At 44.8% G+C, this 24,091-nt stretch overlaps 1 protein-coding gene and 1 non-coding gene across 2 annotated transcripts; both read left to right on the top strand.

Moving 5' to 3' along the window:
* Window positions 1-287: 287 nt before the first annotated feature.
* LOC119922557 (olfactory receptor 14I1-like) lies at window positions 288-22,911 on the top strand. The gene is made up of 12 exons (XM_038742314.1): window positions 288-554; window positions 5,909-5,939; window positions 11,241-11,291; window positions 11,453-11,541; window positions 12,077-12,214; window positions 14,161-14,179; window positions 14,589-14,674; window positions 14,834-14,902; window positions 15,015-15,200; window positions 15,515-15,530; window positions 19,287-19,482; window positions 22,899-22,911. The coding sequence occupies exons 1-12, from the start codon at window positions 288-290 to the stop codon at window positions 22,909-22,911; spliced, it is 1,161 nt and encodes a 386-aa protein (XP_038598242.1).
* LOC119922576 lies at window positions 21,630-21,767 on the top strand. The gene has a single exon (XR_005448664.1). It is a non-coding gene; the product is annotated as a small nucleolar RNA SNORA7 (small nucleolar RNA).
* Window positions 22,912-24,091: the final 1,180 nt, after the last annotated feature.

Here is a 24,091-nt window from a genome sequence, read left to right as displayed (position 1 = left end):
TCTGTAGGTACTCAATAAATAGAATTGATTGACTCAGTCTTATTACTTCACCTGCAACATCAATGTCTCTAAATTGAAGTCTTCCCTCTTCCTGTGCATGGAGTTCACATCATTCCCCAGAAATATTCAATGTCTCCACGGTGAACTCAAAGGTAATTTTGAATTCAATAACTGTCTCCTCTCCATAGAGAATCACCAGCAAGTCAGTTTCTTCACTCATCCCATCAACTGACTCTAACTTTGGCTCTACCCCATCCATTGTAGAAAGTCAATGCTGCCTCCCAAAAATGCCCAACGTCTCCACGGTAAGGGAATTCCTACTGCTGGGCTTCACGGACAGCCGGGAGATGCATCTCGTCCACGCGGCGCTGTTCCTCCTGGTCTATCTGGCGGCCATTATGGGGAATCTCCTCATCATCACCATCACCGTCCTCGACCGGCGCCTCCACACTCCCATGTATTTCTTCCTCAGGAACCTGTCTGTCGTTGACCTCTGCCTCATCACCGTCATCGTCCCAAATTCCATCCACAACTCCTTGACCAATCGCAACTCCATCTCCTTCTTGGGCTGTGCCACTCAGGTCTTCCTGGTGATCCTGTTTGTCGGTTCAGTTTCCCATCCTCACAGCGATGTCCTACGACCGCTACGCCGCCATCTATCACCCCCTGCACTATGAGATCATCATGACCAACACGGCCTGTGGAAAGATGGCAGCAGCCTCCTGGCTCACTGGGATGCTTCTGGGAGTCCTGTATTCAGCTTCGACTTTCTCCCTGAGCTTCTGTGGGTCCAACATCGTCCAGCAGTTCTTCTGTGACGTTCCCACTCTGCTTAAGATCTCCTGCTCTGAGGACCATGTCGCCATTGATGTGAGCATCACCGGTGGGTTAACGTTATGTTTAGGATTCTTTGTCTTCATCATCATCTCCTACGTGCACATCTTCCAGGCTGTGCTGAGGATGCCGGCCACCGAGGGCCGGGCCAAAGCCTTCTTCACCTGCCTGCCTCACCTCGCCGTTGTCATCATCTTCCTCGCTACTTCCTCCATTGCCTACTTCAAGCCCGTGCCTGACTACCCCTCGACCCCGGACTTGCTGGTATCCGTGTTCTACACCATGGTGACCACCACCTTGAACCCCGTCATCTACAGCCTGAGGAACCGGGACATGAAGTCCGCTCTGGGGAGAGTCCTAAAGGGGAGATTCCTCTTTCCTCCTCTAAGGGATAAAATGTCTGTTTCCCTTTGCTGACTATCCCGTTCCCCATCAGTGTTCTGACCATGTGGGTAACCATACAAAGAGCTGTACAAAGAGAAAGTCCAGTGTCTGAGGATTTGTCAATGTTTGGGACAGAGGTTGCTAAGACATGTGTGACGGTAAGCCTGGTGTGGGCAGGGATTGTCTCTCTTTATTCTGAATTGTACTTTCCAAGCACTTGATATAGTGCTCCGCACACGGTAGGCACTCAATAAATATGATTGAATGAATGAATAAATGACTGACAAGTGATTGTTTGGGCGACATCATGGCTTAGTGGAATGAGCATGTGGCTGGGAGTCATGAGATTCGAAAGGTCTGCCCGGTTCTGCCACTGACCTGCTGTATGACCTTTGTCCAGCCATGTATCCTCTTTGGGTCTCTCTGTAAAACCGGGATTCAATATATCAATAAATCAGAGGGTGACAACGGATCAGGAATGCAATCATGGAAACTATTCCTCACATTTGACTGCCTGTTTACTTGTTTTGATGCCTGTCTTCCCTCTTCTAGACTGAGCACGTTGTGCGCTGGGATTAGTAAAGCGCTTACTAAGGGCCAGGCACTGTGCTAAATGCTGAGGCAGATACAGGCTAATCAGGTTTTACACATTCCCTATCCCACGTGGTGCTCACAGTCTCAATCCCCATTTTACAGATGAGATAACCGAGGTACAGAGAAGTGAAGTGTTTTACCCAAGGTCACACAGCAGACAATCCACCCATCCATCCTTCCATCCATCTATCCATCCATCTACTCACCCACCCTTCCATCCATCCATCCATCTAGCCAACAACCCATCCATGCATCCATCTATCAATCCATCCATCCATCAATCAATAAATGATATTTGTTGAATGAATCCTGGGTGTAAAGTACTGTAGTGAACCTTTCAAAGAGATCAAAATACATTAAACACCATCCCTGCTTTCCAGGATCCTAAAATCTAACAGGAAAGATAAATACAGAACTAATTAATGGGAGGACGAAGAAGAGAAAGGAAAGAATGGTGAATAGATCATCATCATCATCAATCATATTTATTGAGCTCTTACTATGTACAGAGCACTGTACTAAGCGCTTGGGAAGTACAAATTGGCAACATATAGAGACAGTCCCTACCCAACAGTGGGCTCACAGTCTAAAAGATGGCTATATGTTTAAAGAGTACATTTTATTAAAGCCACTATGTACAAAACTATAATGGTGGGTGTGAGTGCAAAAATGGAGAAGTAGTTTAAGATGCTGATTGGTAGCTGGGAGAAATGACTTAGGGAGAAGAAAAATGAATCGTGCGAGGCATCCTGGAAGTGGTGGGATGATGGAGGGGCTTTGTACATGGGGAAATCTGTGCTCTGATGGACTGGAAGGGAGCAGAAGGAAATGTGGGCTGATGGATTATTTCTCCATTTTCCATCACTGAGATATTTTGAAAGAGGACAGGGCCATTCAGAAGAGAGAACGCAGTGACTTCCTCGCCCCATTTTGGTACACTGTCTCAACTCTGAGATAGAAGGGGACGAACCCTAGGCTGCAAACTATTCTTTCTGAAACGAGGAATTTTCCTGTCATGTCCACCCTGCCAGTATCAGTGATTCCTTCCCATCACCCAATTCTCAGAACCCCTCAGCACCTCCCAAACTGATAATAATAATATAAATAATAAGTGCATTTGTTAAGTGTTTACTATGTGTCAAGCACTGTTCTAAGCGCTGGGGTAGATATAACGGAATCAGGTTGTCCCACCTGGGGTTCACAGTCTTATTGGCAGTGCCAAAGGAGAAATTTGCTTCAAGCACAGAATCTCCACTTTGTTTACCCTAGCTTAGGAGGTCTTCAGCGCCACCAAGGAGAACACTTGAGATGAAAAAGAGGAACTTTGCCCTAAGAGGAAAATCTCCTGCTGTAGTTTCTCTATCTAAAGTTTTCAAGGCCTGAAAAGACAATATTTGGGGTTAAAAAGGGAGAACTTTGTTTCATGCAAAAACACTCCTCTTTATTCGTCCACCCAAAGTCTTCAAGGCCTTAAAAGAGAGTACATGAGGTGCCAAAGAACAAATCTGTTTCCCTGCAAATACATCTCCTGGTCCTTTCTCCACCTAGGACTTTTAAGGACTTTCAATTGAAAATGAAAAAAGAGAATATTTGAGGCGAAAAGGGAGAAAGTTTCTGTACTGAACAATCTTGGCTTTTCTTTCTCTGAGAGGATTTCGAGGTCTCTGAAAGAGGGTATTTGAGCTGAAAAAGGAGAAGGTTTGTCTCATTCACACAACTTCAACTGACACTTTTCTAAGGTCTTCAAACTCCAAAAAAAGAATCTTTCCAGGGAAAAAGGGGAACTTTGTTTTATGCAAATCATTTCCTGCTTTCATTTTATTCACTAAGCTCTTGAGGGCCTGAAAAAATAGTATATGGCATTACAAAATAGGGAATTTTACTTCATGCAAAAACTGTCCTGCTTATTTGTCCACCGTAGGTCTTCAAGGCCTTCGAAGGGCAGCTGAGAGGTGAACAATGATCCATTTGCTGCATGCAAACAATTTTGAGCTTTAATTCCTGTAAGGTCTTCAAAGGTCTTACAGGAGAAGGATTTAGGTTAAAAGGGAGAAATGTGCTTCATGTGGCAGATACATCTCCTGTTCATTGCTTCACTTCAGGCCTTCCAGGCCTTTTCACTGAGAATGAATAGAGATTATTTGAGGTTCAAAAGGAGAAATTTGCTTCATGCAAACCATTTCCAGCTTTTATTTCTCCATCTGAGGTCTTCAAGTCCTCCAAAGGGAATACGTGAGCTGAAAACAGAGAAATGTGTTTCATGTAAAACCATCTCCTGCTTTCATTTGTCTACCTAAGTCTTCAAGACCTGAAAAGTAGTTATTGGAGATGAAAATGGGGAAATGTGCTTCAGGCAAAGCCTTGCAGCTTAGATTTCTCTACTGAAGGTCTTCAAGACCAGCAGAGAACATATTTGAGGAGCATAGGGAAGCATCTGCTTCGTGCAAACCATCTCCAGCTTTTACCTCTCTACCGAAGGTCTTCAAGGCCCAAAAAGTGAATATTGGAGGTGTAGAAGGGGAAATCTGCTTCGTGCAAACCCCCTCCAGCTTTTATTTATCCACTTAAGGTCTTCAAGGACTTAAAAAAAGAGAATATTTGAGGTAAAAAAGGAGAGATTTGCTTTCTGCAAATACCTCCAGCTTTGATATTTCCACCCAAGGTCTTCCAGGCCAGAAGAGAGGGTATTTGAGGTGCATAAGGAGAAATTTGCTTCATACAAACCGACTCCCGCTTTTTCTTCTCTGTCTAAAGACTTGAAGGCCTCAAAAGCAAGTTTTTGAGATGAAAAAGGAGAACATTTCCGTCTTGGAAACAACTTCCAGCTTTGATTTCTCTATTGAGGTTCTTATAGGCCAGAAAAGATAATATTTGAGGTGGAAAAAGAGAACTTCGCCATATGCAAAGAGTCTGCAGCTTTGATTTCTATACCGAGGGTCTTCAAGGACCCAGAAGAGGATATTTGAGCTGAAAAAGGAAAATGTTTCATGCAATCTACCAGTTTGTATTTCTCCAACGTCTCCAACGAGAATTTATCTAGTGCAAAAGGAGAAATTTGCTTTAAGCAAACAATTTCCTGCGCTGATTTTTCTAAATCTGATCTTCAAGTCCTGAAAAAAAATATATATGAGATTAAAGAAGGAGAATTTTGATTCATGAAAATACTGTCTCACTTATTCATCCTCTTCATGTCTTCAAGGTCTTTGAAAGAGAATATATGAGGTGAAAAATGATCAGTTTTCATCCTGCAAGCAATCTACAGCTCTTATTGCTGTAAGGTGTTAGGTTTTCAAGGACTCAAAAGAGAATATTTGAGGTGGGAAAGGATAAATGTATCTCATAATAATAATAATGGCATTTATTAAGCGCTTACTATGTGCAGAGCAGTGTTCTAAGTGCTGGGGAGGTTACAAGGTGATCAGGTTGTCCCACGGGGGGCTCACAGTCCCCATTTTACAGATGAGGTAACTGAGGCCCAGAGAAGTTACGTGACTTGCCCAAAATCACACAGCTAAGTGGCGGAACCGGGATTTGAACCCATGACCTCTGACTCCAAAGCCCGTGCTCTTTCCATTGAGCCACACTGCTTCTCTCATGAAAGCTTCTCTTTGTCTCATGCTAACGATGTCTAGCTTTTATTTCTCTAAGGTCTTCAAGGCCTGAAGAGATAATATATGGCATTAAAAAAGAGAATGTTGTTTCATGCAAAAACTGTTCTGCTTATTTGTCAACCTAAGGACTTCAAGGCCTTTCCAAGAGAATATATGAGGTGAACAATGATTAGTTTACTTCAGGCAAACAATCTGCAGTTGTTATTTCTGTAAATATTTGGTCTTCAAGGCCTCCAAAGAGAACATTTGAGGTGGAAAAGGAGAGGTTTGGTTAATGCAAGCCAACTCTAGTTTTGATTTCTCTAAAAGACTTAAAGGCTTCCTAAGAAAATACTTGAGGTGGTAAAGGAGAAATTTACTTCATGCAAACAAACTCTAGTTTTATTTCTCTAAGGTCTTCAAGGCCTGAAGAGATAGTGTTTGGCATTAAAATAGGAGAACTTTGTTTCTTGCCAAAAAATGTCCTGCTTATTTGTCACGCTAAGGGCTTCGGGGCCATCAAAGAAAATATATCAGGTGAAAAAGGTTGAATTTGCTTCATGCAAACAGTCTCCAGTTGTTATTTCTTTGTACAACATCTTCAAGGCTACGCTTCAAGAGCAGATACACTTCCTGTGCACTACTCCATCTCAGGCCTTCAAGGCCTTGTAATTGGGAGTATTTGAGGTGCAAAAGGAGAAATTTGCTTCATGCAAATCATCCCCAGCTTTAACGTCTCTGACTAAGGTCGTCAAGACCTCAAAAGAGAATATTTGAGGAGGGAAAGGAGACACTTTGCTTCATGCAAACAAGCTCCAGCTTTTCTTTTTCTACCTAAGGTCTTCAAGGCCAGAAAAGAGAATATTGGAGGTGAAATGGAGAAATTTGGTTCATGCAGTCCAACGCTAGTTTTGATTAATAAAGACTCCAAGAACACCAAAGAGAATATTTGAGGTGGGAAAAAGAAATTTGCTTCATGCAAAGTCTAGCTTTTATTTCTCTAAGGTCTTCAAGGCCTGAAGAGATAGTATATGACATTAAAAAAGGAGAATTTTGCTTCATGCAAAAAATTCCCTGCTTATTTGTCAACCTAAGGGCTTCAGGGCCATCAGAGAAGATTTATGTGGTGAAAAATGATGAATTTGCTTCATGCAAGCCATCTCTGGCTGTTATTTCTCTATACAAGGCAGACCTTAAAAGGCAGATAAACTTCCTGTGCATTACTCCACTTCAAGGCTTTGTACCTGAGAATGAATAGAGAATATCTGAGGTACTAAAGCAGAAATTTGCTTCATGCAAACCTTCTCCAGATTTTATTGGAAAACGGAGAAAATTTCATGCGGACAATCTCCAGTTTGCCTCCAAGGCTTCAGGGCCTCAAAGGAGAAGATTTCAAGTGAAAAGGGGAAAATTTGCTTTAGGCAAAACTATTTACTGCCCTCATTTTTCTAAATCAGATCATCAAGGAATTAAAAAAATACGAGGTTAAAGAAGGACAATTTTGCTTCATGAAAAAAACAGCCTGCTCATTTGTCCACCTTAGTTCTTCAAGGTCTTTCCAAGAGAATATATGAGGTGAAGAATGCTTAGTTTACTTCATGTAAACAATCTCCAGGTGTTATATCCGTAAGGTCTTAGGTCTTCAACACCTCCAAAGAGAATATTTGAAGTGATAAGTGATAAATTTGAATCACGCAGTACAACTCTAGCTTTAATTTCTCTAAGGTCTTCAAGGCCTGAAGAGATAGTGTCCTTCTTACCTGACAACCTAAGGTCTTCAAGGCCGTCAAAGAGAATAGCTGTGGTGAAAAAGGAGGAACTTGCTTCACACAAAAAATCTCCATCTTCGATTTCTCTATATGATATCTTCAAGGCAGATCTTCAAGTGCAGATATACTTCCTGTGCATTCCTCCACCCCAGGCCTTCAAGACCTTTTATTTGAGAATGAATAGAGATTATGTGGAGGTGCAAAAAGGAGAATCTCCAGTATTTTCCTTCTCTTAGGTCTTCAAGTCCTCAAAACCAAATACTGGAGGGAAAACAGAGAAAATGGGTTTCATTGAAAACTGCCTGCAACTTTCATTTCTCTATCCTAAGTTCTTTAAGGACAGAAAATAGAAGAATCAAGGTGCAAAAGGAGAAACTTGCTTCTTGCAAAAATCGTATCCAGTTTCTACTTCACTGTCTAAGGTCCTCAAGGACGCTAAACAGAATATTTGAAGTGGGAAAGGAAACAATTTGCTTCAGACAAATCACCTTCAGCCCTTATTTCACTGCCTAATGTCTTCAAGGTCAGAAAATATTTGAGGTGAAAATGGCGAAATTTGCTTCATACAATCAACCTCTAGCGCATACTTCTCTAAAGGTCCTCAAGGCCTGAAAAAAGAATGTTTGAGCTGAAATTGTGGAACTTTGCTTTATGTAAACCATTTCCTAATTTCTCATACTGAATGTCTTCAAGAACCGGAAAGAGAATATGAGTGTTGAGAAAGGACAAATTTTCTTCATTCAAACAATCTCCTGCTTTTATTTCTCTGCCTAAGGGCTGGAGAAGGTAATATATGGAGTTCAAAAAGGAGAAATTTCCTTGATACAAAAACTCACCTCATAACTTTCCACCTAAGGACTTGAAGACCTGAAGGGAAAATGTACAAACTGGAAAAGGAGAAATTGGCTTCCTGCAGAAACACTTCCTGACTAGTAGTTCACTTCAGGCCTTCAAGGTCAAGGAAATGAGAATGAATAGAGAATATTGGTGGTGAAAGGGAGAAATTTGTGTCATGCAAAAAAAAATCTGCTTTGATTTCTCTCCATAAGGTCTTCAGGGCCTGAAAAGGAAATATTTGAGGTGAAAAAGGAGAGGGTTGCTCCATGCAGATACATCTCCGGTTCATTACACCACTTGAGGCCTTCAAGGCATTTTAATGGAGATTATTGACTTGTTGGGTCACTCGGGCCCTGGCCACCTCTGTTGCTGACCCATTGGGTCACCGAGCCACTGACTAGACACCTGAGAGGTTTCAGTGAGGGGCAAACAGAGCTTCCAGCTCGAGGTAAGAGCCCAGGACACAGGGGAGGAGAAGGGGAAGGAGGCTTGGATACAAAAGGTAGTCGAAGGAAAGGAATCCGTTCAAATATTATCTAAACGAAAAAATGACTCAAAAGAAACCGAAAATACTAGCCCAATCGTTGTTCCCCCACTGCTTGGGAAATTTGATGGGATTTGCGTGGCTAACTGGAAAAAGCGCGGGCTTGGGAGTCAGAGGACGTGGGTTCTAATCCTGCCTCTGCCACGTTGATGCTGTGTGACCTTGGGCAAGCCACTTAACCTCTCTGTGCCTCAGTTACCTCATCTGGAAAATGGGGATTAAGACTGTGAGCCCCTCGTGGTACAACCTGATTACGTTGTATCTACCCCGGTGCTTATAACAATGCTTGGCACATAGTAAGCGCTTAACAAATACGATTATTATTATTAATTTCCATTTTCCAGATGAGGTAACTGAGGCACAGAGAAGTTAATTGGCTTGCCCAGGGTTACGCAGCAGACACGTGGAAAACCGGGATTAGAAGCCACAACCTCTGATTCCCAAGCCCGGTCTCTTGCCCCTATGCTATGCTGCTTCTTATGCTGTTTGTCTGGGTTGACCCCCCTCAAGCCAGCCAGTGGGAGGGTCTAAGGATGCTACCTTTCTGCTGTGTGACCTTGGGCAAGTATCTTCACTTCTGTGGGACTCAGGTCTCTCATCTGCAAAATGGGGATTGAGACTCGAAGTCCTATGCGGGACAGCGACCATGTCCAATCTGACTAGCTTGTATGTACTTCAGTGCTTAGAACGGTCCCCAGAAAATAGTAAACACTTACCACGTACCATTATGAAAAGAATAATCAGGGAAGGTCCCGTGGATTTCATAAAGTTTCAGGAAGGAATTTTGAAGATGGGAAGCCCTGAGGACTAATGGATATGAATGGAGAGGGAATTCCAAGTGGGGGAAAGGTGGTGACGTAGGGGTCTGAGTGGAGGGAGTTCAGAATGAAGCAAAGTGAAATGGTGAGCTTTGGAGGAATGGAGAATGCAGATAGAAATTCAGTAGGGGACAATAATGCGTATCAATCGATCGATCATATTTATTGAGCACTTACGATGTGAAGATCTTGGTATTAAGCGCTTGGGAGAGTACAATATAGCAATATAACAGGGTTGGTAGCCACATTCCCTGCCCATGATGAGCTTGCGGTCTAGAGGGATTGTCTAAGATGGATTGCTGCAGATTTCAGCTGGTCCCAAGCCTTGGCATGGGATGAAGCTTCAAACCTCAGAGATTAACCAGAACGCTATTATTAATCACAGGAGGGGAATGATGATTAGTCTGTTGCCTTACGAAAGAGTCCCAGAGTGGGAACCACACGGGAAAGGGCAGTTATTTAGGTTGTGGGGCCCAGGACCAGAGAGAGCCCACGATCCCAGCCTTCCAAGATTCCCTGACAGTCAGCTGTCTCAGTGGAGCACTGGGCCCGTCCTTCCACGGGGAATCCCCCAGGAAATAGACCGGCCATCATCTGAGAGGACGGTGCAGCCATCTGGAGAACCGAGAAGGGGAAGGAGGATCCTGAGCTCTCAACCCTCACCCAAACCTTCCTGTCTCCGCCAACAGCGCCCAGGACTGACGAGATGCAGTAAGCCTCTTTCTCAGCAGAGGTCGATGCTCCCCAGTCCAGGACAGGCCCGGTGACTCCGGGTAGGTTCCAGGTGAAAGGTGATGGAAATAACAATAGGGAACTGGGATGACCAGGATCAGAGTCAGAATTTCTCTAAATTAAAATTAGTGACGTTTAGTGGAAAGAGCATGGGCCCGGGAGTCAAGAGGACTCGGATTCTCATCCCAGTTCTGCCACTCACTGTTGTGTGACTTTGAACAAGTCACTTCACTTCTTTGTGCCTCAGTTACCTCATCCATAAAATGGGGATTAAGACTGTGATCCCCGTGAGGGACAGGAACTGTGTCCAACCCGATTTCCTTATATCCCGCCCCCCCGTGCTTAGTACAGTGCCCTACACTTAGTAAACCCTTAACAAATACCATTTAAAAATCCTGAGAGTAAGAGCTTGTTGATAGACTCAATTTTTCCATAATCCTTGCTTTTCCTGGAACGTGTCTTGGCAAGGAAGCCGTAGGAGAATTTTCAAATTTCCATTCTAGGAGCCTGTTTGAACGCGGTGTGCTGTGTTGCACGAAGAAATGGGTTGTGTGTATGTGTGTAGTGTCGGACGAAGTAAATTGTACAGCACGAGCCTTCCTTAAACACATAGTTTTGTAATTACATAAGCCCTGCGTTCTAGATTTTTACAAGCCCAAATCAAGCAGTGGCCACAATCTCTGCTGATGTTTCAGGATAAAATAGACATCACCAACTTGGAATTTTTTCCGTTTTGTTCTGAATTAAGACAGGAGGCAGAACGAGGAGACCAGGTGAGTTTCTCCTTTTTGACTGCAAGTTGGTTGTGGGAGGGAACGTCTCTACCAACCCTGTAGTAGTGGACTCTTCCAAGTGCTTTGTACAGTGCTCTGCACACAGTAAGCTCTCAATAAATACCATTGATGAATTAATGGATTGACTGAGGTTCATCCCCAGACAAGGGCATTATCTTGCGATGTGAGTTTCTACCTGAATGCTTTCAATCCCTGTCTAAAATCAGGTCCTATCATGATGCCCAAGAACATCTTGCAGGAGATTTCCAACGTATCCACGGTGAGGGAATTCCTTCTGCTGGGATTCTCGGAGACCCGAGAGCTGCAGCTGGTCCACACCGTGCTGTTCCTCCTGGTCTACCTAGCGGCCCTGACAGGGAATCTTCTCATTGTCACCATCACCGCCATCAACCGGCGTCTCCACAACCCCATGTACTTCCTCCTCAGGAATTTGCCCGTCCTCGACCTCTGCTACATCTCCATCACCGTCCCCCAATCCAACCGCAACTCCCTGACCGACGGTACATCCATCTCCTTCCTGGGCTGTCACAAGTCTTCTTGGTGGTTTTCTTTGTAGCTTCAGAATACCCTGTCCTCATGGTGATGTCCTTTGACTACTACATCGCCATCTACCTCCCCTTGCTCTACGAGGTCGTCATGAGCAGAGTGGCCTGTGGGAAGATGCCGGCCGCCTCGTGGCTCAGTGGGGGCCTGTTCGGAGTCTTCATTTCAGCCTCGACCTTCTCCCTGTCCTCTGTGGGTCCAACGTCGTCAAGCAGTTTTTCTGTGACGTCCCCTCCCTGCTGAAGATCACCTGCTCCGAGGACCACGTCGCCATTGACGTGAGCGTCACCACCGTGTTAGTGTTAGGCGTTGTCTGCCTCATTCTCATCATCGTCTCGTACGTGTGCATCTTCCGGATCGTGCTGAGGATGCCGGCTTCCGAGGGCGGGGACAAAGCCTTATCCACCTGCCTTTCTCACCTCGTCGTCATCACTCTCTTTGTCATGACTTAATTCTGTGTTTACCTGAAGCCACCCCCAGATTCCCCCTCAGTACTGAACCTGACTGTGTCCTTGTTCTACACCGTAGTGTCCCCCGCCCTGAATCCCCTCATCTACAGCCTGAGGAACCGGGACGTGAAGGATGCCATTGGCATGATCCTTAAAGGGTCCCTCACCCAGCTTCCACTCTGGGACAGAATGTCCCCTTCCTTATGCAAATAATTGACCACCACCACTTAACCAAGGAATTTCCCTTGGAACTAGCCAGATACTTAGCTGTCCTACAAAGTTCAAAGATAACGCTGGACGTTGATGAATTGTCAAAGTCTGGGAGGGTGGCGGCTAGGACTGAAATAGGACTGACCATCCAGCTTTGGGGAGGCATCGTGGCCTAAAGGAAGGGAAGTCTCTGTAGACTGTAAGCTCATTGTGGGCAGGGAATGTTTTTAACATCTCTGTTAAATTGAACTCTCACAAGTGGTTAGTTAGTAAATCCTGTTTGGGGGCAGTTTTCATCCCTGCTCTGCCACTTGTCTTCTGTGCGACCTTGAGCGAGCTACTTAGCTTCTCCGTGCCTCAGTTACCTTATCGGTAAAATGGGGATTAATACTGTGAACCCTATGTGGGACAACCCGATTACCTTGTATCTACCCGAGTGCTTAGAACAGAGCTTGGCACATAACAAGTGCTTAACAAATGCCATATTTTTTTACCATGGTTTAAAGGGATCGGAATTGCTCTAGACTGTAAGCTCATTGTGGACAGGGAAGTGTCTACAAACTCTGTTATATTGAACTTTTCCAAGTGCTTTGAATAGTGCTGGGCCCAGAGTAATTGCTCGATCATTATGATTGATTGATTGGTAGATTGATTGAGACTTGAGGTTTGATGCCAGTTCTGCTACTGGATTTCTATGTAACCTAGGGGTTTATCTCTTACTCTTACAGTCTGAGCTATTATGGGGCAGGAATTGTCTGAACTGATTCCTTCGTTTCTACTCCAGCAAGTGGAACAGTTTATGGACACAACCTCTTAAATATACAATAATGATATCATTATTAGCAATGTCTATGAAAATATAATGATATGTTCTTTAGCATGACTCTGGGGGTGGGAATAAAAGTTGGAAAATGGGAGGTGGTATGGGAGAAGGGAAGAAAGGATGACTGCAGCTCCATCTATCTTTTAAAATCCATCTTCTCTTGTCAATCCATCTTTCCTTCCTTCCATCCATCCAACCTTCCAACCATTCATCTATCCATCCACCCATCCAGAGCACGGACTTGGGAGTCAGAGGTCACGGGTTACAATTCCGGTTCAGCTTCTTGTCTACCCTGTGACGTTGGGCAAGTCACTTCAATTCTCTGTGCCTCAGGTACCTCATCTGTAAAATGGAGATTGAGACTGTGAGCCCCATGTGGGATAGGGAATGTGTACAACCTGATTACCTTGTATTTACTCCAGAACTAAGAACAGGGCGTGGCACATAGTAAGCGGTATACAAGGACCATAGTTATTACTATCATTATTATCAGTGGTATTTTTCGACCACATGCTGGGTGCAAAGCACTATACTAAGCTCCTAGGAGAGTTGAAAAGAAATTAAATTGCATTGTTCCTGCTCTCCAGGAGATTATGGTTTAATAGGGGAGAGAGACACAGAATGAATTGCGCATAGGGGGAAGGAGAGAAGCGAAAGAAAAGAAAGAGGATGAATGCTTGATTCAAGAGTACAGTTTATATAGTCAGAATGAACAGAGCTTCAACGGGTTTACAATCAGGACAAGTCAGAAGAAGCAGCGTTTCCTAGTGGGTATGGTACAGCCACTGGCACTATCAGCACTAAGAGTTCTTCCCAAATGTTGGGAGAAGGCAAATAGTGGGGAAGGTTGGAATCCCTGCCCTCAAGTCTACTGGCCTAGGTTGACACAATATAATTTAGTATCAGTCAATCAATCCTAAATAATATTAATTGAGCAATTACTGTGTGTCCTAAGCCATTGGGGGAGTAATAATAATAGTAATAGCAATAGAATTTGTACTTGTTAAGCTCTTACTATGACCCAAGCATTGTCCTTAGCGCTGTGGTTAACAAGTTAAGCAGGTTGAATACATTCTTTGTTCCACAGGTATCAAATCCTCATTTTTCTAATGAGAAAACTGAGGCGAAGAGAAATTAAATCACTTTCCTCACTTTTCCATGGCTATGCAGCCAACAAGTGGTAGCGCTGGGATTGGAACCCCGGTACTCTGATTCCCAGGCCTATGTTCTTCCCAATAGTGCACCCTGATTCTCCACGGTTAGACGCTTGGTGCTTCCAATAGATTGGAAGTTCCTTGGGGACAGTAATCATATGTACTAATGCCGTGTCCTCGATAGTTACTCAATAAATAGAATTGATTGACCTAGTCCTATTCCTTTACCCCCAACATCAGCGTCTCTAAATTGAGGTCTTCCCTCTTCCTGTGCAGGGAGTGGACATCATCCCCGAGAAATGTTCAGTGTCTCCACGGTGAACTCAAAGATCATTTTGAATTCAATAACTGTTTCCTCTTCATAGAGAGTCACCAGCAAGTGTCATGCCAATTCCTTCACTCAATGGACTCTAACTTTGGCTCTTCCCTCATCCATTGCAGAAAGTCAGTGCTGCCTCCCCAAAATGCCCAAAATCTCTATGGTGATGGGATTCCTCCTTCTGGGTTTCTCAGAGATAAGGGAGCTGCCCCTGGTCCACGCCGCACTGTTCCTCCTGGTCTACCTTGCTGCCCTGACGGAGAATCTCCTCACCGTCGCTGTCGCTGTCTTCGACCGATGCCTCCACACCCCTATGTACTTCTTTCTCAGGAACCTGTCCATGCTCGACCTCTGCCTCATCACCATCACCGTCCCCAACTCTGTCCTCAACTCCTTGACCAACTACAACTCCATCTCCTTCTTGGGCTGTGCCTCTCAGGTCTTCCTGGTGGTCCTGTTTGCAGGTTCAGAGTTTCTCCTCATCGTGGCGATGTCCTATGACAGCTATGTGTCCATCTGCAGCCCTCTGCTCTGTGAGCCCATCATGACCACCACAGGCTGTGGAAAGATGGCGGCATCCTTCTGGCTCAGCGGGGTGCTATTTGGGGTCTTGTATTCAGCATCGACTGAGCTTCTGTGTGTCCGACATCATCATCCAGCAGTTATTCTATGACATCCCCTTCCTGCTGAAGATCTCCTGCTCCGAGGACCACATCGCCATTAATGTGAGCATCACCAATGGGGTAGTTTTTGGTGTCGTCTGCTTCGTCTTCATAATCATTTCCTACATGCGCATCTTCCAGGCCGTGCTGAGGATGCCGGCCTCTGAGGGCCGGGCCAAACCCTTTTCCGCCTGTCCCACCTCGCCACCTTTACCATCTTCATCTCTACAGCCGTCATCTCCTACCTCAAGCTCGTGTCAGACTCCCCCTCGACCCTGAACCTGCTGTTGTCCTTGTTTTACACCGTGGTGCCCCAGCCCTGAACCCCCTCATCTACAGCCTGAGGATCAGGGATGTGAAGACCGCCCTGGGAAGAGTCCTAATGGGGAGATTCCTCCTCCCTCCTCTAAGGGACAAAATGTCTATTTCTTTTTGCTGACTCTCCCATTCCTCATCAGGGTGCTGAAAGTCGGGGTATCCATATAAAGAGCTGTCCAAAGAGAAAGTCCAGCGTCTGAGGATTTGTCAATGTCTGGAACAGTGGTTGATAAGACGTGTGTGACTGTAAGCCTGGTGTGGGCAGGGATTGTCTCTCTTTACTCTGAATGGTACTTTTCAAGCGCTTAATATGGTGTTCTGCACACAGTAAGCATTCAATAACTATGATAGAATGAACGAATGAATGAATGACAAGTGATTGTTTGGGCGGCATCATGGCTTAGTGGAATGAGCATGTGGCTGGGAGTCACGACATTTGAAAGGTCTGCCCTGTTCTGCCACTGACCTGCTGTTTGACCTTGGTCCAGCATTGTAACCTCTTTGGGTCTCTCTGTGAAATCGGGGTTCAATATGTGCTCTATATTTCTCTTACAATCTGAGCCCTTGTGGGTAAGGAAACGTGTCCGATCCGATTACATTGTTTCTACTCCAGCACTTGGCAGTGTTTTGCAAGTAAATTCTTAATAAATTCAATAATGATAATGTTGATACTACTACTGATAATAAGAATAATTCTGTGAATTTTAAGATCATTCTTGGTGGTTATGAAAATCAGAATATAGGAGGGTGACAAGGGGGAAAGGAGGCAATCATGGAAACTGTCCCCCACATTTGACTGCCTGTTTACTTGTTTTCATGCCTTTCTCCCTCCTCCTAGACTGTGAGCCGTTGTGGGCAGGGATTGTCTCTATTTGTTGCTGAATTGTACTTTCCAAGTTCTTAGTACAGTGCTCTGCACATAGTAAGTGCTCAATAAATGCGATTGAATATGAAGGAAGGAATAATCAGGTTGCCCCCTCCTACCTCACCTCGCTACTCTCCTACTTCAACCCAGACTGCACACTTTGCTTCTCTAATGCCAACCTTCTCACTGTGCCTCCATCTGATCTATCTCGCTGCCGACGCTTCTCCCATGTCCTGTCTCTGGCCTGGATTTCCCTCCCTCCTCCAAATCCGAAAGACAATTACTCTTCTCTCCTTCAAAGCCTTAGAAGGCACATCTCCTCCAAGAGATCTTCCCTGACTAAGTCTCCCTTTCCTCTTCTCCCACTCCCTCCTGAGTCACCTTGACTTGCTGTCTTTGTTCTTCCCCGTCCCAACCCCATAGCACTTTGTACATATCAATCAAATGAATGAATTAATTTTGATTACTATTATGTGCTGAGTAATACCAGAGGACAGGAGGGTGGTTGCTGCTACTCTTCTTTGGCCAGTCCCCATAGGTCGGGAGACTTCCTACGCTGAAGGGTCTTCAAGATTGATGTTCTGATTTAGCATTTTTTTAAAATGGTATTTACTATCTGAAAAGCACTGTGTATCCTGGCGTAGATACAAGTTAATCAGGTTGGACATAGTCCCTGTCCCACATAGGGCTCACAGTCTAATTAGGAGGGAGAACAGGCATCAACTCTCCATCTTGAAGGTGAGGGATCTGAGGCACAGATAAATTCAACAACATGTCCAAGGTTACACAATAGGCAAGTGGTGCAGTTGAGATTAGAATCCAGCTTCTCTGACTCCCAGGAACCATTACGTCTATTCCTGTGCACAATGAACCAGGTGTTGGCTTAGTTCGAATGACAAATATGGTAAGAAGCAGAGACAACGAAGTTGCTTCACCCTCCTGAGCTTCAAGAGAATAAGAGTGAATTACAATGAATATAACTGTGGTATTTGTTGAGCATTTACTATGTGCCAGGCAGTGTACTAAGCACGAGGGTTGATACAAGGGAATCGGTTTGGAGACAGTCTCTGTCCCTTGTGGAGCTCACAGTCTCAAACCCCATTTTAAAGATAAAGTAACTGAGGCCCAGAGAAGTGAAGTGACTTGCCCAAGGCCACACAGCAGACAGTGTCAGAGCCAGGATTAATAATAATAATAATGATGACATTCGTTAAGTGCTTACTGTGTGCGAAGCACTGTTCAAAGCTCTGGAGGGGAATACAAGGTGATCAGGTTGTCCCACGTGGGATAACAGTCTTAATCCCCATTTTACAGATGAGGTAACTGAGGCTCAGAGAAGTTAAGTGACTTGCCCAAGGTCACACGGCAGACATGTGCCAGAGCCAGGATTAGAATACATGACCTCTGACTCCCAAGCCCGTGTTCTTTCCACTGAGCCACACTGCATCACCTGAATATGCACATAATGGGTCCCTCTGGGTGAGTCCAAGACTGCTGCTCAATACTAATTTATTTCCTTGTTCTGGATCCCAACAGATATGCTCAGAACTCTCAGAAGGCCCTTTGTGCTACAAGACTCTCCATGAGTTTCCTAGGAACTCCAGGAGTTAAGAGGAGCAGTGTGGCTTGGTGGAAAGAGCATGGTTCTGGGGGTCAGGGGGTCTGCGTTCTAATCCATATACCTGCTGGGTAACCTTGAGAAAGTCACTTAACTTTTCTGTGCCTCAGTTCCCTCATCTGCAGAAGTGGGGATTCAATGCTTCCTATCCCTCCTGCATTGTCTGTGAGCCCATGCGGGACCAGATTATCTTGTTCAGAGTCAGCATGGTCAATGGATAGAGCATGATCCTGGGAGAGAGGGGATCTAGGTTCTACTCCCAGCTCTACCACTTGTCTGTTGTGTGTCTTTGGGACAGTCACTTATATTATCTGTGCCTGTTACCTCACCTGTAAAATGGGGATTAATACTGTGAGCCCCATGTGGGGTATAGATTGGGTCCAATTTGATTAGCTTATATCTAACCCAGAGAATAGTACAATGACTGGCAAATAGTAAGTGCTTAAGAAATACCGTAAAAAATAATCTGATATGATTACCTTGTATCTTCCCCAGAGTTTAAAATAGTGCTTGACAAATAGTAAGTGCTTAACAAATACTACAATTATTTCTCTCTACTCATCTGACCTAATCTGAGTAGTCTGTGAGGTTCCCGCAAACATGTTTGCCCTTTCATAGCAAAAGTGAATAGATCATTCTCTACAAAGCACACATATAGACGGTAAACTCGTTGTGGGCAGGGAATTTGTCTCTCAATTATGTTATATTGCACTCCCCCAAGCACTTAGGTTAGTACTCTGCATAGTAAATGCTCAATAAATACCTAATTAAATGAATAAATGAATGGACATGTTCTCTGTCCATAAAGTCTTGCAATCTAGTTCACAATGGCAACATAAACATATTTAGAACTAAGGCAATGAACATCAATGACTGGATGCACAATCATTGGTATCTAATGAGCACTTACTGTGAGCAGAGCACTGTACTATGCGCTTGGGAGAGGACAATACAACAGAATTGCTAGATAGGCTTCCTGCCCACAAGAAGCTTTCAGTCTAAAGACAATGGGACAAGAGAGAAGCCTAGTGGTTTAGTGGAAAGAGCCAGAGCCTGGGACTCAGGGGACCTGGGTTCTGATTCCGGTTCCACCACTTGTCTCCTGAGTAACTTAGGCCAATTCACTTTACTTCTCTGTGCCTCCGTTCCCTCATCTGCTAAATGGGATTAAACACCTCTTCTCCCTCCTACTTAGACTGTGAGCCTTGTGTGGGACTTGATTATCTTGTATCTACCACAGCACTTAGTAAAGTGCTTGGCACATAGAAAGCATTTACAAATACCACAATTATTATTATTATTATTAGAACAAGCGAAGTGTTCTCCGAGGGAATAAACATTCTTATTTTCTTCAGCGTCCAGTAACTCCAGAATTGATATGGAAAAGCATTGCCTTTCCATTCTCATTTTCCAATCTCTTTTTCCCCAGGGTACCCACGGTATCGCTGGAGAGGGAATGTTCAATATCACAACGAGGTTGGAATTCCTCCTCCTGGGTTCTTGGAGGTTCGGGAGCTGTGGCTGGTCAACGCCGCATTGTTCCTCCTGGTCTACCTGGCGATCCTGACGGATAATCTCCTCATTGTCACCGTCACTGCGCTTGATGAGCGCCTCCACACCCCCATGTATTTCTTCCTCATTCCTCAGCAACCTGGCCCTCATCGACCTCTGCCTCATCTTTATCACCGTCCCCAAGTCTGTCTTCAGCTCCCTGACCAACAACAGACCCATCTCTTTCCTGGGATGTGTTTTACAAGTTTTATTCGTTTTATCTTTGGCATCTACTGAAATGATCTTGCTCACTGTGGTGACCCACGACCGCTATGCTGCCATCTGCCACCCCTTGTGGTACGAGGACGTCATGAACAGAGGGGCTTGTCAACCTACACATCAGGCAAAAACTCCTCACACTTGGCTTCAAGGCTCTCCATTATCTCGCCTCCTCCTATCTCACCTCCCTTCTTTCCTTCTACAGACCAGGCCGCACCCTCTGCTCCTCTGCCGCTAACCTCCTCACTGTGCCTCGTTCTCACCTGTCCCGCCGTCGACCCCCGGCCTACGTCCTCCCCCTGGCCTGGAATGCCCTCCCTCCACACATCCGCCAAGCTAGCTCTCTTCCTCCCTTCAAAGCTCTACTGAGAGCTCACCTCCTCCAGGAGGCCTTCCCAGAATGAGCCCCCTCCTTCTTCTCCCCCTCCCATCCTCCCCATCGGGGGGGCCTTACCTCCTTCCCCTCCCCACAGCACCTGTATATATGTATATATGTTTGTGCATACTTATTACTCTATTTATTTATTTTACTTGTTCATATCTATTCTATTTATTTTATTTTGTTAATATGTTTTGTTTTGTTTTCTGTCTCCCCCTTCCAGACGGTGAACCGGCTGTTGGGTAGGGATCGTCTCTATATGTTGCCAACTTGTACTTCCCAAGCGCTTAGTAGAATGCTCTGCACACAGTAAGCGCTCAATAAATACGATTGAATGAATGAATGAATGATGGCAGCCACCTCCTGGCTTAGCGGGGGCCTCTCTGGCCTCATGCAAACGGCCGCCACCTTCTCAGAGCCCTTCTAAGGTTCCAATGTGATCCAACATTTCTTCTGTGATTCTTCCCACCTCCTGGCCCAAGCTGACTCCACTGTGATCCTTAGAAAATCAAAGTCACAACCTTTACTGCAAGCCTCTCCTTCCTTTGCTTCGTTTCCATCATCATCTTTTACATCTGTATCTTCTGCGTCATGCTGAAGATGCCGTCAGTGGAGGGCCAGTCCAAAGCCTTCTCCACCTGTCTGCCTCACCTTGTCATCGTCTCTCTTTTCCTCTCCGTTGGGGCCTTTGCCTATCTAAATCCTAAGTCAAATGGTCTTTCAGGGACGGATCTGTTTCTGTCCATGTTCTATTCCATAGTGCCTCCAGGCACAAGCCCCATCATATACATAGAGAAGCAGCGTGATGCCGTGGAAAGAGCTCGGGCTTTGAGTCAGAGGTCATCGGTTCAAATCCCGGCTCCACCAATTGTCAGCTGTGTGACTTTGGGCAAGTCACTTCACTTCTCTGGGCCTCAGTTACCACATCTGTAAAATGGGGGTTAGGACTGTGAGCCCCCCCCCCCATGGGACAATCTGATCACTTTGTAACCTCCCCAGCGCTTAGTACAGTGCTTTGCACATAGAAAGCCCTTAATAAATGCCATTATTATTATCATTATATACAGACTCAGGAACAGAAAGCTGAAGGCCAGTCTGGGAAGGATGTTACAGTGTCCCACGGTTTGCTCTTTCATTAGTCCTTTAGATTGTAGGGGAGGCGGCAGTGTGTGGTGGAGTTGCTCAGCCATGATGAAGAGGGCTAAGCAATCAATCAATGATACCTACTGAGCACTTACTGTATGCAGAGCACTGTACTAAGCACATAAGAGAGCACAGTACATTAGAGTTGGAAGATACTATCCCTATCCTCAAGGAGTTTGTAGTCTAGAGGGATCGTTCAATCAATCAGTGGTATTTATTGAGCGCTTATTGTGTGCAGAGCACTTATTTAGCACTTGAGAGAGTATAGCACAGTAAAGTTGGTAAACCCAATCCCTGACTTCAGGGAGCTTGCACTCTAGAGGAATCAGTCAATCAATAGACGGTAGTCACTGAGCACTTACTGTGTGTTTGGGAGAGTACACTACAGTTCAGTTGGTAAACAACTTACCTGCCCTCAGGGAGCTCACAGCCTAATGGGGAATATAGACATTACAATAAATTACAGGTAAGGACAGCACCCCTCTCTCAGTGTCACACCTGGAGAGTTTCCAGTACTCTACCAGTCTTGACTACAGGAGGGAGAGTTGAGCAGAGGCTTAGCCATCCCATTCCTAGCTTGGGCAGTGACTAGTGAGTGGAAGGCAATCTGCTACAATCAAAACTCATCCATGCTGGGTAGCAGCAGCGTGGGGGAGAGTCGAGGGTGGAGACCCATGTTTATTGCGTGGAAGGAGCCAATGGTAAACACTTCCGTATTTTTACCAAGAAAGCTCTATTGATTCACTACCAGAATGATTGCAGATGGAGATAGGGGCTTTGTGGGAGAGATGTGTCCGTGGCGTCGCTATGGGTCGGGAATGACTCGATGGTATAAGACAAGACAAGGGAAGCAACTGAATATAGGGTTTATTCATAAAATACAATTATGTGATGGAATCAAATGTCTGAGAAAATCCTGAATGAATGACATATTTTCCATCCTTCTTTTGTCCTGGCTAGGCTTGGCTGTCTAACTGAACCCCTGGCACTTTGATATCATGGCACTTTTTTCCTTTTCATATTTTCAACGTTCCCTTAATCCAGGATGCAGAAAAAAATGATTCCGCTGTCGTGTCCAATGGTATTAATTAGGCTCTGAAATCCCCTATCTGTCCTCAGGGAACGCTGGTACAACAGTCTCAGAAAATACCATGAAATAGGTCTGATCCTCAACTTCTCAGTCTACTCATTCAGTGAGCTTCACAGATCAAGGTCAGAACTTTATCCGCAGCCTGGATCAGTGTTTTGACGTGATATTAAGAGAATGGAAGACAATAGCCTCCATTTCCATGGACTTTCAACCCTCCTACACCATAGAGGCTTAACTTCATTTTCAGCTTCCATATCCACTTTCCCTATTCTTCAGTTGGGACCACTGGGCTAGTAGGCAGGGAAGGGACCCATTGACCGGTAAAACAAGGACCCAATCAATAAATCAGTGCCATTTATTGAGTTCCTATTGTGTGGAAACCACTGTACTAAGAGCTTGGGAGAGTTTAATATAGTAGAGTTGGCAGATTCGTTCCTGCCCACAAGGTCTAGAGGAATTGGTCAAGTAATCAATCAATGGTATTTATTTAGTGCTTACTCTACGCTGACTGCTTGTTCTATGCAGGGCACTGTACTAAACACTTGGAAGAGTACAATACACCAGAGTTGGTAGACTCATCAGTGTTACCTGTTTTCTAAATCTGCAGACATCTGCACATACTGTGGGGTAAATTCACCTTTGGCTGTTTTCTGGTGCAGAACTGTGATTTAGAGGCTAGAAGGAGGAAAAGTAGGCATAGTAGGAACATTTCTCTGGGAATGCCATGGCTCAGGAAGTCAGTTAATCAGTCAGTAGTACTTAGTGTGCACTTACTGTGTGCAGAGTACTGTACTAAGCTCTTGGGAGAGTAAAGTATAACAATGCACAGTCATATTCCTTGCCTACAACGAGTTTACAGCATGCTATAGTGGATAGAGCACGGGCCTGGGAATCAGAAGATTGTGGGTTCTAATTCTGGCTCTGCTACATGTCTGCTGTGTGACCTTGGGCAAGTCATTTAACTTCTCTGGGCCTCAGTTTCCTCAATTGTGAAATGGGGATTAAGACTGTGAGCTCCATGTGAGACAGGGACTACGCCCAACCTGAATTGCTTGTATCCACCCCAGCTCTTAGTACAGTGCTGTTTTGCCTGAGGAAGGGGAGAAGAGTTTGGGAATCAGAAACAGCTGGAGTCTTTTATTAAGATTAAAGACTTTATTATAATCAATAAGCAAAGAACTAAATATTAATCCATAACAAATTATAATCAATAAGCAAAACACTAAATACTAATCCATAACAAATTATAAAGAAGAACAAGAAAGGGGTTCATTCATCACCGATCCTAATTCATCTACTACATCCAGTTCAACAACAGCTCACCCGGAGTCTCTAGAATCGGGAAAGTCAAAGGGGTTCATACATCACCTGTCCTAATTCGTCTTCTATATCCAGGTCAACACTTCAGCTGGGAAGCCCCGGGACTGTTCACCCGGAGTCTCTAGAATCGGGAAAATCCCTGGGCAGTGCGTCCACTCCCAGGTGAGGCTTCGAATGAGTTCCTGGACTTTCCCAGTTTTATAGTCCAAGACAAACAACTTATGTATCTCAGTTTACACAAGCTCTGGTTATTTTTGTATCCGTGTTGACACAAGGGCCGTTGTTCCCAAGGGTCTGCCCCACTCCAAGGAGCTGACCAGGCTCCCGGTGCGGGGTAACCCTCAAGAGCAAGGACATCCTTTTTTACAATACTTTCACCTATGTAAATAATCAACCATCCTTTAGCCCCTAACACGAAATAGGTGTAGAAGATATAATCATTCTTCGCAGGAGTTGTAAACAACCCTAATCAACCCATTACGAGTGCCTAGCACACAATAAGTGCTTAACAAATACCACAATTATTATTATT

Source organism: Tachyglossus aculeatus, unplaced genomic scaffold (assembly GCF_015852505.1).
Source record: "Tachyglossus aculeatus isolate mTacAcu1 unplaced genomic scaffold, mTacAcu1.pri scaffold_108_arrow_ctg1, whole genome shotgun sequence".
Lineage (NCBI taxonomy): Eukaryota > Metazoa > Chordata > Mammalia > Monotremata > Tachyglossidae > Tachyglossus > Tachyglossus aculeatus.
The sequence above is the reverse complement of the archived record's forward strand: the minus strand, read 5'-3'. Positions and strand labels throughout refer to the sequence as shown.

Coding starts and splice junctions, on each gene's coding strand:
- LOC119922557 (XM_038742314.1), top strand. CDS start 288: ATGCCCAACGTCTCCACGGTAAGGGAATTCCTACTGCTGGGCTTCACG. Junction 5,940..11,240: donor CATCAAAGAAAATATATCAG/GTGAAAAAGGTT, acceptor TGGTCTACCTAG/CGGCCCTGACAGGGAATCTT. Junction 11,292..11,452: donor CATCACCGCCATCAACCGGC/GTCTCCACAACC, acceptor TTTTCTTTGTAG/CTTCAGAATACCCTGTCCTC.